The sequence below is a fragment of the Neopsephotus bourkii genome, unplaced genomic scaffold (assembly GCF_033783945.1).
Source record: "Neopsephotus bourkii isolate Nb327-2 ecotype Australia unplaced genomic scaffold, CSIRO-AGI_Nbou_v1 NB_1740, whole genome shotgun sequence".
NCBI lineage: Eukaryota > Metazoa > Chordata > Aves > Psittaciformes > Psittacidae > Neopsephotus > Neopsephotus bourkii.
In genome coordinates, this window is record NW_026902214.1 from 416,820 (window position 1) to 435,742 (window position 18,923).

Sequence of the window (18,923 nt, forward strand, 5' to 3'; positions counted from 1 at the left end):
TTATCTTGTGTAGTTAACTGTTCAGCCAAAATGAACATTTGAAGCACATATTGCCTAACATTCTGGCTAAAGATGTGAAATCAATACCGTATAACACAGATCTCTTTTAAATGTTCTCTCAGCTAACATTCATTCTTCTCAGCCTTGCCTCATTCCACTACAGATCATGACTGGTATCATTCAGAGCACATATTTTAAGCTCATGTTGTAATATGAGCAGAGAAAAATATATCAGAAGGCTCTCTATATTCCCTCTCTCCCTCATCCCCCAACTGACATCTGCTGTGGAACTGGTACAAACCAGTTTCAACCAATCTTTATCTGTTCCTTATGTGAGATTTCCATTTTGGAAGAAAGCAGATGCTTAATAAATAATCTCTGACAGGATCTAACTGGTACAGAGCCTGCTGCAGTGATTTGCAGCCTATTTATAATGGAATGTTTGATTAAAGTCTACAAAAATAGTGAATTTAATTTACATATACAGTATCTGTGTGTGTATATAAGCACATGTTTGCAGATATGTGCACACTGTGTATACAACCGTTTATATATGCATCATGATGGAAGATTTTTTTAAAAACAAGTGACAGATTACGTAGTCCAGCAGATATGTTAATACCACTACTAAATATTTCAGCATCAGATGTTTGCAATCCCTACAATTTAATCTTCAGAAGTGTCCTAGAGATATAATTTATGCCTTCATATATCTCTACTATGTGTGATACAGAACTCGACATCTGCTTCCAATTAGAATTTTGTCTCAGAGAACATATTCTTCCTTTACCAGTTTTATGTTTGTAATAGCTTTGCACGTGGTTCAGAAAGTTGAAGGCACAGAAATTGTAATATTTTTAATTTAGTAAATGTCAGCTGTTGTTATTTTAAGCAATAAAAGAAGCACTTATTGTAAGTGTGACTTTTTTTTTTTAGCAGTACAATATTTAAGATTTGCTTTCGAGCAAACCTAAACAATTTGCCTGTAACTCAAAAGCAATTTAAAATCACCTGTGTTTGTAACATACTTCTGCAAGCTTGACGGCTAAGAAATTTAATATAATTTTGAAAAAGAAAAATTTACACTTTGAAGACCCAATTTTCTGCTACTTCACCTTTCCTTCTCCTCCGTGGATCATTAGCTGACCTTACCTTAAATAGTTTTGTTTATTGGTAACATGGAAATACCCAAATCAAAAGAAGTTCCATGAAGATTGTTAGTTAATATAGGTTTAAGTAGTCCACATTTGTGTTTGTCGTATGTCATGGAGGAAACCCTTGCAGATGTTCTGGAAATACAACTTTCTTAGAATCTTTTGTTTGTTTTTGTTGGTTGGTTGGGTTTTTTGTTTTTGTTTTGTTTGTTTGTTTGTTTTGGGGGTTTGGTTTGGTTTGGTTTGGGGTTTGTTTATTTTTTCTATAAGGACGCATAGGTCAGGTTTCATTAGCCTTAAAGGAAGTTTTGGATTAATCATAATATGAGTATGGCATGATCTTCCCTGAGCCAAATTAACTGACTTAGTAAGTGTTCTGTCAGTGAGTCTTCTCCAAGTGGGAGAATGTTATTAAGAAGCAAAAGCCTTATGTTTGAGAAATGCAGAACAGTAAATACTGGTTTTTGTATTTCCTGGGCAAAGGGCTTATAATTGACTAGGTCTCTTCATCATGATCCTGGATTTGCTGCTCCCCTGCTTTAGCTGGGTGTCAGCAATTGTCAAGTGAGTCACTACAGAAAATGTTTTTCTCAGAAATTCACATTTTTAAAAACTGTGTGTGTTAGGCTGACAGCCCTCCTGATGCGGGGGAATGGCACAAGGCCAGCACAGCCCAGCTCAGCTCTTCTAACTGCCCTGGCTTTAGGCCATGCCAGGGAGGAGAGGATGTATTCCCAAGTTAATGTCAGGAAGCAGCATGGGCCAGCTGCTCCCTGCACAACAGCGAGCCAAGAACAGTAACAAGGCTGTCAGGGCAGGGACCAAGCCCGCAAGGGCTCTGTCCTACAGGACACAAGGGAGGGAGCAGGGCAGGCCCAGCACCAGTGGCTGGGGTTAGCCAACAGTCCAAACCTCCAGACAAGCCTGTGGGGATGAGGCACAGGCAGATCCAGAGTGATGAAGCCCAGCTGAGGCCAAGCCAGAAGGTTGATCCACAGGTCAGGAACAGCTCTGGCGGTGGTAACTGGGGTCAGACACTGCCTGGGAGTGTAGAGATGAAACTAGGCTGAGGTCAAACTGGGAAGCAGTCCATGGATCAGGGTCTGGATCAATGTGGTCCCTGGCCAGGCACAGGCATGGTTGTGACAGAGCTGTAAACAGGAACACATACTATCAAACCAGCTCAAACAGGTTCTGACAGCCCTGAGCTGACCTGAAATGAGGTTCCTGGGGCTATTGGTGGAAGCCCCATGTGAGTCTGTTTAGGATCACTAATGATCCTGGTCACTAATGTCTAGACTTTGTTTTTTACAAAGAAAGGTTGGTGGGCCCTTCCAACTTTGTATTATGATTCTATAATGCCTCTTAGTACCCTCAGGGCTCTGAGAGCTAAATTTTGACCAGATCTTGAAGATTATGGAATTGAAGAGAGAGGTTGGAGCATTTAGTAAAGACAAGTAAGCACCAAAAAGGAGCAAACTTGTAAGTTAAACTGGACTACATGAATATATATCCCAGGAGAAAGGGGCAGCTCTGTTAGGCAGCAGAACCTGCTGGACATATTTTTTCATGAACAGTCTGGAGTCAGCTGGTTACACAGGAACCAGGCTGGCCTGCCTTCTTTTCCTGGGTGCCATACAGCACATAGCCTTTTATTTGGAAGGTCCTGTCACCTTTTCCTGCTCTTCCATTTCACCTTCTCCCAGTTCTCATCCTCAGACTCCACCGAAACTCCTCCTGCATTGGGTTCTTCCCCCATTCCCGCTTCTGACATCTCTGCTCCTTGACCCAAACAGTCAGGAGGTATTACAAGCTCCTTAGAACAGCTGCCATCCCAATCAATTGTATCCATCTAATTCCCAGGTCTTTATGTTTGAATCCCACTACAGATGTGAGCCATGATGCAAAGCCAAAACTAACAAGTTTGGTAGTTAAGTGTCTTCCATTCCTTGACTTTTGCACAGGTGTCTCACTAAGTGAATGTGTCTTAACAGCTGAACCATAACAGAGAAGATTTGGGTCTTTTTTAAGTTCGCCTAGTAGTATACATGAAGGACCTTGAGCAGGCTTCAAGGGCAGCAAAATTGTTGCTTGAATTTTCTGGTCACAGTCTGTATTGGAATTTTTAATTGACAACTACAGGACAGCACGCTGACAACTGAACAATACAAACTTCATTATGAGTTGATTGCTGTGTGAGAGATATAATTAATACAAGTCACATGAAAGAGGAGAGAAACTTAAATTCTTGAGGTTAGCTGGCTTAAAGTACTGCTTTGGACTGTGTTAGGATTTAACTACTCTCCTGGGGAAGCATACAAGCTCATGTGGTTGATAGTAAGACACTAGGTTAACACCTGTGATATGAGCTAACTTATTCTGGGTTTTAAGTGTCTCTGGCTTTGCTACGACTGCACTGCAGACATACTTTACTGAAATAAACCATGGGGTTTGTGGGACTGTTAATTAAGGTATCTTCTGAAGTTTTAGAAGCCTAATTTATATTTTCTGATTTTTTTTTTTTAATATCTGTAAAGTAGAATAACATCTGGTAGTATAATTAGGAACAAAGATATGGAATTATGGAAGGAATATTATGTTTTATAATGTAAAAAAATAATCTGAAGATTTAAAATATGGAAAAATAATTCTTTGTTACATTGTGTAAAGCTCAGCGCTCCCTGCAAATGTTTTACTGTTATTTTCCATTCATTGAAATTAGTGTTTGTATATTTCTATTTTGATTTTTGTTTTCTCTAGGCTTCTGGGCCCGTGACATAGGCAAAATGATTGGCCTGCAGCACCCTCTTGTACCTGTCCATCATCAGTATGTTGTGACATCAACTATCCCTGAAGTGAAAGCCCTAAAAACAGAATTGCCTGTGATTCGTGACTTAGAAGGATCATATTATCTGCGGCAAGAAAAGGATGGTCTTTTATTTGGTCCATATGAAAGTGAGGAGAAGATGAAGCTACAGGACTCATGGGTAACAAATGGAGTCCCACCAGGTAATTAAGAACATTAAATCTTTAAACTTGGTAAACACTAGCACATCTTTTAATGTGTATAAATCCCAGCCTGTCATGCTGCCTTATGTGATGGAAAATAGAGCGTATTTGCTATGCGTGATTGTAAAGAAGAAATATTTTTTCAAAGAACAGTTGTAACTCTAATGACAAGGGTGAATGGAAAAAAACCCACCTAACATCAGAAAGCATGAAATGCACTTCTACAACATAGTTTTACCCTACTCTCTGACATGTGCATGTGTGTTGTGATTAGATGCAGTCATCAAATCTGTGTTATGTAGCCTTTTGCAACTGAACAGGATTCTTTTCTAAGGTACAGTTCTCCCCAGTATACTTACAGGGGCTCTGGATTTTGCTGTTCCCCTGATGTGGTTGTCAAATAGGAACACAGGTATAGCAAGGAATATCTTAAACAAAATGCTGTACTTCTATGTAAGTACAAGAGAGCTATATATTTGTATAGAATTTTTGTGCAAAAAAATTCTATGTCATATTGCTGTGTTACATTTAGGCTTCAGCATTCCATTCACTTCTAGACAGAAAGTTATATTAAGTCAATAGTGTTGCTATTTAAAGAAAACCACTACACGTTTCCCCAGTAAAAGCAATCAGTGCTGTTGGGCTTCGGATTCATAGAATCATAGAATAGTTTGGGTTGGAAAGGACCTTAAGATCATCAAGTTCCAACCCCCCTGCCATGGGCAGGGACACCTCCCTCTAAACCATATCACCCAAGGCCTTGTCCAATCTGGCCTTGAACACTGCCAGGGATGGAGCATTCACAACCTCCCTGGGCAACCCATTCCAGTGCCTCACCACCCTAACAGGAAAGAATTTCCTCCTTATATCCAATGTAAACTTCCCCTGTTTAAGTTTTAACCCATTGCCCCTTATCCTATCACTACAGTCCCTAATAAAGAGTCCCTTCCCAGCATCCCTATAGGCCCCCTTCAGATACTGGAAGACTGCTATGAGGTCTCCATGCAGCCTTCTCTTCTCCAGGCTGAACAGCCCCAAACTTCTCAGCCTATCTTCATATGGGAGGTGCTCCAGTCCCCTGATCATCCTTTTGGCCCTCCTCTGGACCTGTTCCACCAGTTCCATGTCCTTTTTATGTTGAGGACACCAGAACTGCACACAGTCCTTTTCTGCAGGGCTGCTCCAAATCTCTTCTCTGCCCAGCCTGTAGCTGTGCCTGGGATTGCTCTGACCCAGATGTAGGACCTTGCACTTGGCATGGTTAAACTTCATGAGGTTGGCATCAGCCCACCTCACAAGCGTGTCAAGGTCCCTCTGGATGGCATCCCTTCCCTCCAGCGTATCAACTGAACCACATAGCTTGGTGTCATGGGCAAACTTGCTGAGGGCACACTCAATCCCACTGTCCATGTCAGAGACAAAGATGTTGAACAAGACCGGTCCCAACACCGATCCCTGAGGGACACCGCTCATTACTGGACTATCACAGCTTCCTGAACTTACTGTCTCCGATAGCGTTAAGTCCTTCTATAGAGTAATGTTTAATAATTCTTAGGGCACACACTTGAGGGTGAAATATATCCTCAAATTCACTAAACACCATAGAAATCATAAGCTGACACAGATATTATCTTTCTTTCCCTCCGAAACTTTTGGCATATTGAAAAAATAAGTGGGTCTTATTAACATAGAAGGAAGTTTTTGTGTTTTTCTACTTTCTCTCTACTTCATTGCTGAATCTGCATGACCTTAAACAAGTATGTATAAAGGACAGTATAACTGCAGTGACAGTAAACTGGATCCTACAAGTAACTCAGGATTTATAGATGCCATTTTTTCTTATGAAGGATAGCAAAGGCTTAAACATACTCACTGATGGATTCCATTTAACTTTCATATATAGAGATTGCATAACTGTATTTAAAATGTTAAGCATTTTCAGATAATGAAGTATATAATAAAAGACAAATATTTGTGCAGGTTTTGGAAAAGAACTTTTTGAGTCTGATTTAGACAGAATAATGGAGCACATTGAAGCCGCTATGGAAATGGTCCCTGTTCTGAAAAAAGCAGACATTGTAAACACAATTGCGGGTCCTATCACCTATTCTCCAGACATTCTTCCTATGGTGGGACCACATCAGGGTGTCAGAAATTACTGGGTAGCTATTGGTTTCGGGTGAGTAAATTCATGACTAACTTGTGTCTGTGATATTGTTAAAAATAGGAGTCAGCTCAAACTTTTCATATTTTTATGAGTTTGCACATATTTTATGTAAAATGTACTGGAAATAGTCTTAATTACTACTACACACAGAATCTCATCCTTCTCTTGTACTTCTTCTTAGCTCTCACTAATTTTTTGATTTCCTCCTTTTATTCTGGAAGCAAATATCTGTGATACATGTGTGGAAAGAAATGGGTAGTACTTGCGACAGTCTGTGCAGCAAGTTAAAGTCATAAACGTGCTAGGTTTTAAAATGCACAGTTCATTTTATGTGTTGTTTAGATTACACTGTATTCAACAATCATTTGGTGTATGCAGAAACTGGTGTCACTGAAATTGGGCAAGAATGAGTGGTACAGGGAGAGCTTTTCATATAAAGCATTAACTTTCAGGTGAAACTTTGAAGGTGTACTGAGCAGAAGGCATTGCCAGCATGACTGCTCTAGAGATATGAACACAGTAATGGTTCTGACTGTTGGAGGTTGCTGGGTGCTGGAAGAAAGACAATGAAGAGGGCAGTGTGACAAAAGGAGTGAGCGTTTTACTGATGTAATTATTCTTCCTATTATGATGTTTTATTTGAATGCATTTTACATCTTATATACTCTGGCTGCACTGAAGTCAGTGGTAAAATCCTTCCTGGCTTCTCCTTACCTGTTTTCCATTGACCATCAGTTCAAGATGGATAGAATGAACTGAATACAGTTCCAGGCACATGTTATTGAACACATTCTTTTTACATTGTTTTTCCAATTGCCTAATTTGCTGTTCAAAATCCAGCTCAGCTTTTTCCAGTTTTCTTTCAATCCAAACCAAACAAACCCTCAGATCATAAGATAAGGCAGTATCACCAGCATGCTTTCTGAGGGCCTCAAAATAAAGAGGTTTGGTAATTTTGCAATGATTCGTTGTGAAAGGTATTCGCCTTTCCTGCCTGGATTAAAAAAAATAAACAAATACATTTGTTATCTTTTAGTAACATTTGCAGAACTTATAGTTACAAAAGTGGTTTGACTAGTCCTTGTTCGCCAAAAAGACAGTTCATTACTCTGCTGCCAGACTGTGAAGCCTGTTTTCCTTCATTGGTGTCACTCAGAGTAGAATCAAAGTTCTATACAGGAAAAACTGAAGACTAGTTTTATATATCTAAGTTTCTTTAAATTACTCATTTCAGGAATTAGATTAATCTCTGAGTGTTTAGACACAGGTTACAATTGAGTTGCTGTCATTGGATTGCTTTGTCTGCTTTTCAGGGACTTTTGACTCTCTGTTCTGTGCTTCTGGGTCACTGTTTCTACCAGTGTTGTAATTTTTTGTGTGCATTAGCAAATCCTTATCTCATAGTCAACTAGCAGGACATTGTGACAGAGGACTTAGTGCTGTTAGTTTAAAGGATTCTTATTACATAAATTAGCAGCTTGCTAGGCATTTTAATGTGCAAAGAAGTTACTAGGTATATTTAGCAGAGCTTATTATTAAGGTTGTTCAATGCTTCCCATTTTCAGTTACTTATAGCTTTGAAAACATTAACATGAGTAGGCTAAAAGTTTATTCAGAAACGTATAGTCAAGGCAGTGTAATTGTTCCAAAGAAGGAGATTATTGGAAGGTATGTTATTTTGCTGCATTAATGTTTTTGGGATGAAGTCTTTTGTAAAGCTCTAAGCACACCATTTATTTAGAATGAGCTTAACATTTGTCAAAAGTGACCTTCTTCCCAAAGATATATGCCTTTCTGCCATTCTTCACAAAATCTATCCATGAGTCCCATTCACAAGCCTTTGTAAATCTTACAGTTTACAAACACTTAATAGGAGCTCACTAAATCTTGCACTAAGATTCCTGCATTCTGTCTACAGTAGTACCTACAGCCAGAGGCTGAGCAGTTTTCCTGCAGAAATAGATTAGAAAAATTACAAAACCTGGGACAAAGTCACTAGAAAAAGGACCACAGTGTGCAGGGACTCCTAATTTCCTAAGAAAAAGGAACAGAGTAAGTGAAAAGTCAGTGAGAAACAAGGACTCGTAAGTAAAATGCAAGAGTAGGACAGGCACAGTGGAGAAGATAATCCGGCAGGGATTGGAAGGAGAGAAGAAGAACAAAGGCAATCTGTGCTCGTTAAAGGAATTTTCTCTAAATCCTTGTATGAAGGCTGACATGCCTAAACTGTACTGCTTTTTACAGGTACCTGTAATATCATATCCCTGCACAGCATGTTTCATCCTTGTGTAGCAGAACTGTGGTCGATATATTAGTACAATCAGCTCCCCATTATCCAAGGTAATGAGGGAGCTGGGCACCCTGCGTAAATTAAAATCTTTCATAATGTGGCCCAGCTAGTAGCACTGAAAGCAGCTGTTTGTGCAGTCAGTGCTGCAAAGCTCTGCAGAGAGCAGGAGACCCCTCAGCCCAGATGCATGCTGTACCTGTAATAGCAACTCCACATTTCCGGGCAGCCTCCCAGCACATGTTGTCCCTGTGGTTACCCTGCCATCAACTCAGCAGTCTTCAGCTGAAGCTAAAAAAGATATCATTCTATTTGTTCTCTCACCATCCACAGTCATGCAGTAGTCTCTGGGTTTTGTTCCCCTGGGGTTTTGGCTGTAATGAAAGTTGCAGGGAGACTTAAACTGGGTAAAACTTCTGAAGCTTTATTGAAGGCATCATAGCTATGGTTGTGAAACTTATACCCATGAACAATTAAGAGCTTCCTAATTACAGTAACACCATCAATGGCTAATTCTTCTGTAGCACTTGCAGAGTGGCAGTTTTCAAGCACTCATCTTTACTGCATCAGCTGTGGTGATAGAAGCTTGTGCTGAGAGACTGAAGATTTATGCTGAACAGCCTAGAGGAGTGTTTGGCAAAATTGCTTCATGTACTCAGCACTTTCATATTTCGGTTTAATTTAAATAAATAAATAAATAGCAGATAAACCCCCATGATATCAAAGTAATCTCATGAATATTATGAGATCAGGCATTCTACAAGTGCCAGAACTAAATTGTCTGGGTAATCTGAATTCAATCTTCTTATGCATATGCATTATAATGGAATTATTACATAAGGTCATTTTCCTTAAGATCCTTGCCTGTTTAACTGCGTATATAGAATTCAGAATGCAAAGCTGCTGAGCAGCCATTCAAGTTTGTTTTAGCTTCGCTATTCAGTGTGGGTGACGTGATTTGATTGCTGCGTGCTAATCTAAGCTTGGTTTGAACAGACTTACTATTTCTTCAGAGGTTTTTCTGTTGTGCTTATTGGAGCATTTCACATACAGCTACAAATTTATTTTCATCTTTACCCTAGACAGAAAGCTATTTTGACTTTTTTTTTTTTAAGATATGGCAAACTAATTCGCAGAGGTATTAATAATTGTTTGTCATGAAATGCTTTGCTGTCAAATCTGAGGTGCCTGAGATTAGCATTACACAGTACTGTTTGGTCATATGTAGACAAGTAGCCACATACGTATATTGCCACACAGCAAAGTTCCTTGTCCACAGTTATCTAGTCCAGGTACCTCACAGAAGCACATTTCACACACAGCTGTTTCCCTATGGATGTCAAAATGTCAAGCATTTCAAAAGCTAGAATACATACAAAATATTTAACTAAGGAAACCTAAAATTTATCCCTTTATACCTTCTGAGCATCTACCTTTCTGTTTGGTGGTGTTCCTTTAATGTAAGTTTTTAACGAGAGAGCTCCATAGCCTGATCCTTCACACACTCATTATATAGAAACAAGACAAGCTTTTGCTACCAAGTAGCAAAAATGGCTACTTGTTTATTCTGCTAGCAGAAGCTACCTGAAACAAGTTCTTTTTGTAGTTGTAGTGGAGAACAGAGAAAGTAAATCAAGGTGAAGAAAGGCAGTTCTCAAACTCTGGCACCACTGCAAACACACCTTTTAGTTTTATGCCCAGTTCCTCTAAGTGACCTGATTTTCTGTGGAACAATATTAAGAAGTACTGCTGGAATTTCAGCTGCTTTAAAGCTATCTGGTAGTGTCTCCTGACTTTTGCTGCTGTTGCTCTTGTCACTGTAATGTAAATAATCACTGTAGCTGCTAGAATGTCTCAGTCTGTTTTTCAAATCTGAGTATTTTAATCACACCTGTTTGAAAATGAAGAGGTATTCTATGAGTAGACAGTGTATTTAATAGACAGAAGTTTGTGAACTGTCTTCAGTATTAATTGTTAAAGAGTTGTAATATCCATGGAAAAGATTGTAAAATTCTGAACTTTAGGTAATGAAAAAGCTTGCTGTAATGTCAAGCATGGCAGCAGCTGTATATTAGCAATGGCATTCTGCTGCTGGCAGTGGGGCAGTAGAAATATCTGTCAATAAAGTATGAAATATTGCAAAACAAGACAGAACAACAACAGCAACAACAAAACGTGAAAAAAATTAAAATACTTTAGGGTGTGTATTAGTAGTATATGGTAGTGCTGATTTTTAAAAACGAAACATAAAAGATCTGGCACTGAAGGACTTTTTCCTGTTTTCAAGGTATGGCATTATACATGCTGGTGGCATAGGAAAATACCTCAGTGACTGGATCCTGGATGGGGAACCTCCATTTGACCTGATAGAACTAGATCCCAACCGCTATGGAAAGTGGACCACCACAGAATACACAGCAGCCAAAGCAAGAGAATCATATGGTTTTAATAACATTGGTAAGGAGGTACTTTTTAAAAAGACATTTATATCCTGAAAATGGATTCCAACAAAGCCTGCCTCTAGATTTCACTGTCTATATACATGTATTCTGTCTTGGTGAGGATCCTAGTATGCCATGGTTTCTTAGTTTGGGTTTTGTTGGATGTTTTTCCCCTCTAGTTGGTTACCCTAAAGAAGAAAGATTTGCTGGAAGACCAACAGAGAGAACCAGTGGGCTGTATGATTTGCTGAAGTCAAAATGTTCAATGGGCTTTCATGCGGGTTGGGAGCAACCTCATTGGTTCTACAAACCTGGAGATGAGACTGGATACAAGTAAATGAAAGATTAATTTCTCTCCCCCACCCTGAGATAAAATTAATGGGAAACATACATTTATCATTAATTTCAGCTAAATGTATCAATTAGGTAGATACTCCATTCTTAGTTTTTTCCATAGGATCCATTTAATTCTGATAAAGCAGACATTTCAAAACACATATTGAGGTGTCCTGTTGCTGTGCTAGGATTAGGATATCAGGGAGCAGCCTAGCTTAAAGAACAAGGATAGAAAACAGTAAGTTCATTATAAATTTATATTTTTCACCCTTTACTATTATTTGATCAGCAGCACAGTATAATGTTTTCATGAAAAAGCTCATAACTTTCTATGTGATACTCAGGAAAAGAGATGCACCATCCTTTTATGGGTTTTCTAAATCTCTTTCCCCCTCTGTGCCTGCCCATCTAGTTACCTTCTTGCATCAGGGAACATGCAGCAAAGAAATGTTTTCCACAGGGATACTTGAGTCCCAGTCTAAATGAGGCTCATAAAGGAATAAAGAGAAACACTTTGCTGTTCAGAAATAAAGCCTCTGACACCTTAAACTCAAATAAATGATTCACCAACAAAGTATGCTGTAAATTGACACGACAGACCACTACTTCTAACATTTGAACAGTTGACAGTTTATTCTACAAAAAGGTTGATAAAATATAAACCAGTATATTTCTCTGTTGTGAAAAGATTTTAATAATTAAGCTATGTTAGACCAAGGAAAATATTGGTTAAGCTGCCTACCGTTAGAAAAGTCTGTCTCTTTTGGATGATTATTAAACTAAAGAATCTGGAAACTACCTTTTGTTGAAAAAACCACAGAATTTTCAAATTACATTTTGTGTGTCTAAATGCTCTGTTTCAGACCCAGTTTCCGACGCACAAATTGGTTTGACCCTGTGGGTCGTGAGTATAAACAGGTTATGGGAAATGTTGGTGTGATTGACCTGTCACCATTTGGCAAGTTTAAAGTAAAAGGCACAGATTCTGTTAAGCTGCTGGATCATCTGTTTGCAAATGTTGTTCCAAAGGTAAATGAACAGCAATAACTGTTTTAATATAGGATTTAGACAAACAAGATCTGCTTGTCTGTCTTGAAAATGAAGCACAATATTGTTGCCATATCTTTCAGATAATGAACACTCAGATTCTTTGGAGAAGTTGCTGTGTGAGGAGATGTATTTCACTCAGTTAAGAGCATGAGCAGTATGGTTTATACTAGAGCAGCCCCAGGTAGAAGTACCTTTTGGCACAGATCACTGAATCAGAATGCTTGGTGTTGTACAGGACCTCTGAAGGTCATCTTGTCCAGCCCTCTGTTCAAGCAGGTCACCTGGAACTCTGCCTAGGGCTATGTCCAGATGACTTCTGAGTATCTCCAAGGGTAGAGACTCCAACAGCTCTCGGGTCAACCTGTTGCTCTGCTTAAGTCACCTTTGCAGTGCAAAAGTATTTCCTTATGTTTGGACAGAGCCTCCTGTATTCTAAATCCTTGTCTAAGGCAGTCCAGGTGAATCTCCCCTGGAATTCGTTTGTAACAGTAAATAGTAGAATAGCTTGGTATAGCTGCCTGCCTAAAACTGTGCTATAATGTGGTAGAGCAGAGCAGTGCAAGGTGCTTTTCTCTGACCATAGCTGGATGTAGCACTCTTCCTGGATGCCCAAGGGAACAGTTTTGTTGTGGTTTTTGCTTTTCTTTTTCTTTTTCCTTTTCCTTTTTTTTTTTTTTTTTTTCCAAATGTGACCCATGCTTGTTTTCCACCCATTCATACTGACTGTGTTTTGCTGTGTGGAGCAGGAAAGGTTCCAAACATTCAGGATATTCAGCTTTAAGTTCACCCTGTCCTTTTTCCACAACTGTGGCTGCTCACGGATCATCAGAATATGATCATGTTTTAAAAAAATGGCATACTGTGACAGACTACTCCAGGTTTCTTATTCTTGGTCCTCAGTTTATGGTAGTGCTCTGTACTACCCTTTGGGGTACCCTTTATCTTCCTGCTTTTGCTTATTTCAGCACAGAATTTCACAAAGTGTTTGCTGTAGGTGGTGGTTTTAGCTGCTTCAGACACCAGAGGGGGGAAGCATAGGGAAACAGTAAGTACTCTAAGTCTATAGACATGAAGGTAGGTAACTTCTCAGAGATCAGAGCCAAATGAATGGGAAGGCTGTATGCAAGACTGGTATCCTATAGGTTTAGGAAAAAGAACCTGAATTGATATATAGTCATATTTTTTTAACTGCACTAATTTTTTGATAGTAATACAGATTGGAAGTCTATTTTCTTTCTAGCTTGGAGTAAAGTCAGGGAAAGAGTGCCATCAGTGGGCATGGGTAGCAGTGAATGTACTTATATGATAAAGGGAAAGCAAGATTGAACAGGAAATTATGGGAACAAAGCGGGTGCTTTCAGTAGAGTTAAATCAGTGTTACTAAGGGGAAAAAGAAAGCTAGATGGCGAAGTGGAATGAACTGTTTATGAGTCCACTAAAAAATCCAGCATTCATGAATTGGTTATTTAAGCTGTCTGGTTTTTGGTGCCATTCATGCTATTCTGCATCATAAAATAATTCACTGAAGTTACTGAGATATACTTGTATCACAGACAAGTTGAGTGCAACTAGCATTAGATCCTGAAAATTCAACTGTGTGCCTGTAGTATGCCAGTAACTATACTAACGTAATATGATCTTGCAAAAGAATGTTAAAATCTGCAATATTTTTCCTTTTTCCATTCATTGTCTGGGCTCTGACTGGGTGACTGACAAGGTTCTTATGAAAGCAGAATGAAATCAGAATTAAATTCTGCCTCTGGAACCAGACAGCACGATGTCTATGGCACATTCACATTTCTGTTGCTATGGATGATACCTGTATGAACATGTGTATGTTTTATGGTCACAGCTAAGTAACTTTTATTTGAAACGTTGTCTCTAGAAATCATGTTTCTGACACAGAACAAGGTACAGAGATGTAGATTCATAGTAGAGATGTACAGAGATGTAGATTCATAGTCAGCAACTATATAAAATAAGAAAGTGTACGTAAATCAGGGCCACAAAGGTATGAGGAACACAGCATTTCATTCTTTAAAGTAAGGGGCAAAGTTTGTTTTATCCTTTTGGGATCTGAAAGCCTTATTTGCATGATTAAGAAAGAATATTTATGCCAATAACCCACAAATTTTTTATTTGGATGATCAGGAAACAAAGTAAAATTGATTGAATTCATGTTGAAAATGCAGTCTTAAATCAAATGTAGCTTAAGAATGCCTTGTCTAATACACAAATTTATAAAGGTCTTGATTTACCTTATTTGAAAATTTTCTTTCATTTTTTTTTCTATAAAGAAAAATGTATCATTTCTGTTGTAAAGCTTAAGCTTGGCCAGTTCTGCATCTGTCCAATCCCATTATGGCATAGGAGAACAACCATAAAAAATTTGGGTTTTTTTCAAGTGAAGATATATTTCCATACATTTCATAATGGTTAAGAATTCAAATTTATTTTGCATTCTTAATATTTGCAAATTTTTACCTGTAGGTGGGTTCCACAAATATAAGCCATATGTTAACACCAAGAGGAAAAGTTTATGCTGAGCTAACAGTCTCTCAACTGTATCCTGGAGAATTTATGCTTGTAACTGGCTCAGGATCAGAACTCCATGACCTGAGGTTAGTTTATTTTTACTACAGTAAGTACATAGTGCTATATATCCACATTAATATTGAAACCTTTTTATCAAGTGCCAAATATTATTATTCAACAGACCTTTCACTAAGCTCCTGAGAATTCTACTTATTTATTGATTTTTATTTTCTAGAAACTTGGTTGACTTGAATCATGAAGCATAAGCAGTTGCATATAGGATTGTTGCTAATGTAAAAAGAAGGAGAATTTACTGATAATTATATAATATTGATGGAGGTAGTTCTTGTTTTGCTCTTGAACCTGTTTGTGTTTGACATTGTATGATGGAACACAGCATGGTTGTTCCTTTCTAGTGTTTTCTCTTAAGCAAAAAAGAAATTGGCTTTAAATATGGATGACCTCAGAGACACTGACCTGGCCAATACAAATTGCTAGTGCAGTCTTCCTGAGACTGTGATAATGTCTTCTGCTTTGGGCTCTGGGGTAGCAAAGCAAAATAACAGAGAAAAAAAAAGAAGTAAAAGCAGTTGCAGGATGACTTCATTAAAATGCCTTTCATAGATGAGCACTGGAAGCAACATATCTGGTGCAATTAGCAGCTGTACTTACATACTAAGAAAAAGAATTTTTCTCACTGGAGATTGCTGACAAATCAGTTATTCAGAATGAATTAACATATAAAAGACTGAAATTTGCTATCCTGATACACAATAATGTACCATTTCATAACTTTCTCATAAGAGTAAGTAGGACTGTTGGCACATTCAGTAAACAAAGGCATTTACTAGCTGCACTAAAGAATTTCTACAGTCCCATTTGGTGCTCCCATGTGCCTGCTATCTTTTAACACTGCTTAACAAAGTGTTAATGTACATCATAGTGCATTAATACTACTTCATAAGATTTTTAAATATATGCATTTCATTTATTTTTTGAGCTTCCTGAACGATAATATGCAGCTCATGTTTTTGCTTAAATCAAAACAGAACTTCCTGCTAGTACTTTAAATACTGTACTCGGGAAGAAACAAACCTGGTTGCACATTTCTATTGACATAGGGAATTTATTTGGAAACTTATGTTCACTTTGTTTCTTGCTTGCTCTTTTTATACGTTGACTTTTTATTAACACATTCTGGATCCAAAGGTAGATCTGTGTTCAGTCCTATGAGATCAGTTCTTTCGGTTATCTTGAAAACACTGTTCCACCCATTTAAATTATCATATTTCCTGTCTGTATCCAAGATGCCTATGTTTATATACCAGTACCTCAACAGAAAACAGTTTAACATCAGTGATAGGTATGACTAACACGTAATTCCATTTGTTTTCAGAAAGTGTGGATCTGGGAGCTGCTGGGAAGATGAATACCAACAAAATATAATTCCGTTTTATATTTCGTATAAATCAGTTATTTTTCATAAGGAATTTAACATCAATATTGTGTTTTATCTGCAGATGGATAGAAGAGAATGTAATGAGAGGTAGATACAAAGTTGAAATAGAAAATGTGACAGACAAGATGGGAGTACTTGGTGTAGCAGGTCCCTGTGCAAGACAGGTCCTCCAGAAGTTGACAAATGAGGATCTAAGTGATGGTTCATTTAAGTTTCTACAGTCTAAACATCTGAAACTTTCTGATATTGCAGTTACTGCCATCAGGATATCGTACACAGGTAAGCAATAGGGGAAACAGACTCTTAAGCAAACAGACAACAAAATAAGTGTAATGAAAATGGTGTTGAAAATTAATCTTATCATGTATTCCTAAGAAATAGGTTCATTACATTTTATATATTAATGTGTGAGGAAACACACACAAGTACATTGATTTTCAAATGTGACATGGTCAGGGTCTGTGCTGAGTTTTCCAAGACCTTTCTCTCTAGAATGCCCTATAGTGCAAATATTTATTTTGCAGAACAAAAGGCCAGTTCTGATAACCTCTGTGGTATTTGCTGCAAAACCAACGTCAGGAATTGTTTTTGGAGTACCTTATATTAGTGTTTGTCATATCCCTTGCAAATGCAATGCTGTAGTACCGAGTATTTGTTTTTCTCAGTTACTTTGTATTTTTATTTATTTTTATGTCAATCTCTACTGCAATAGACTGAATTCAGAGCATTCTGAAGCAGCTGAATTACTTGAAATTCATATTCTCTTTCTATTGTATTGAATATAATACATTCATTTTATGCTTATTTATACTTATTTATACTTATTTATATATTTGCTGTTCACTTGCCAAGTCATCATCTGTTTATAATGCTCTTAAGCATCACCTCTCATTGTGGCCTCATTACATGACCTTTTCCCACTGTTTATTCTGATTCCACCTTCCACCCTGATTTCAGTTGACAGTTTAAATTAGAACAATAGTACCACTGCTTAAGATCTAGGGCATAAAGACTCTGATGTTCCTTCAGGAAATTAGACTGCTATATAATATCAGAATTGACCCTAAAAAATGAATTAACAGTTACAGCACTGATCCGCACTTTTTACCAAAGGTAGGATTCTATTTATTAGTATTGCTTCATTGTCAAGCTACCGAAATCATTAATCTTGTTTATATAACAGGTGAATTGGGCTGGGAGCTTTATCACAGAAAAGAAGATTCTGTAGCTCTTTACAATGCAATCATGGAAGCTGGCCAGAAAGAGGGCATTGACAACTTTGGAACATATGCTCTGAATGCGTTAAGACTGGAAAAGGGTTTCCGAGCCTGGGGAGCAGAGGTCAGGAAATGTAGCTTCTTTATTCATCTTTCTGGTTATTTATTTATTTATTTTATTATGATTATACTGCTTTTAGTTAGAGTTAGCACAAACAGTTTTTGTTGTAGAGTCTCAGTGTGAGGTGTCCCTGCCCATGGCAGGGGGGTTGGAACTTGATGATCTTAAGGCCCTTTCCAACCCTAACTATTCTGTGATTCTATGATTCTATGAAAGTAAAATTTACCTTGAGCAGGAAAAGCTGCTATAATTCTGGACAGTGTAATTTCTAAGCAGAAATAATCAGTATACTCCATTGCACTGCTGGCAAAGAGACATTTATTTTGATTCACTGATGTTTTCCCCTCCTGTGTGTAACAAAATTCTGAGAGTTTTGCTGTGCTCTAGTGTTTTGAAATCAAAGGCTTGGCTGGTAGATTCTGAAAATGTTTTATTTCTGTAATAACTATGTCAGGAAAGGCCAATTATTCTTGCTTCATAATATATTTGGAACTTTTTCAGTTGCCATTGGCTTATGTCTGCCAAATTTTCTCACTCACAATAAAGAACTGTCCAGGGAGGTTAGAAAATTTGGGGAAAAGCAGTGTAATTTCTGCTTACCTGAAATTTTACTTAATCCTTTTGGAAAGCAAACGGGGGGCGGGGGGGGGGTCCTTTTTTTTTTTTCTTTATTTTGTTTGCCCAGTGATAATTACTTTCATTCTTGCTTCAAATGCTACCAAAAACCTCATTCACCTTATTCTTAATGGAAATGTTGTGAATAAAATTGTCTTTGTGTTTTATTTTCCTCTCCAGCTAAGACATTGTGCTGGTTTGCATTTTATGTGTGTACTTCACTTACTCAGTCTCTTACAGGTTCCATTCTGCTTTGATGAAATCCTACTTCTCACTGAAATGTGTATTTACTTTCATATTGAAACTTAGATGAATGATATACGTATCTATATATTAGGCATAGTAGTAGACACTCTGTTTAAATCACATACTGGAAGCATGCAGTGTGTTAAAATGGCAGTTGCACAGATGCAACATGGAAGACACTGACACAGAAGTAAATAAAAGGATGCACAGAATAAATAAATGAAGCCCCCAACCCAAAAGCTATGATGGGCCATCATGTACAGATGGTGAATTTATCTTTTTTAAC

At 37.9% G+C, this 18,923-nt stretch overlaps 1 protein-coding gene across 1 annotated transcript in view; it reads left to right on the forward strand.

Annotated features, from left to right (window-relative positions):
• Positions 1-18,923, forward strand: part of DMGDH (dimethylglycine dehydrogenase) — a 44,089-nt gene that overhangs the window by 13,979 nt on the left and 11,187 nt on the right. Inside the window, 8 exon segments of the mRNA XM_061376834.1 lie at positions 3,915-4,163; positions 6,144-6,342; positions 10,905-11,074; positions 11,238-11,391; positions 12,258-12,423; positions 14,935-15,065; positions 16,500-16,717; positions 17,622-17,779. Of these exon segments, the coding sequence (XP_061232818.1) occupies positions 3,915-4,163; positions 6,144-6,342; positions 10,905-11,074; positions 11,238-11,391; positions 12,258-12,423; positions 14,935-15,065; positions 16,500-16,717; positions 17,622-17,779 (1,445 nt within the window).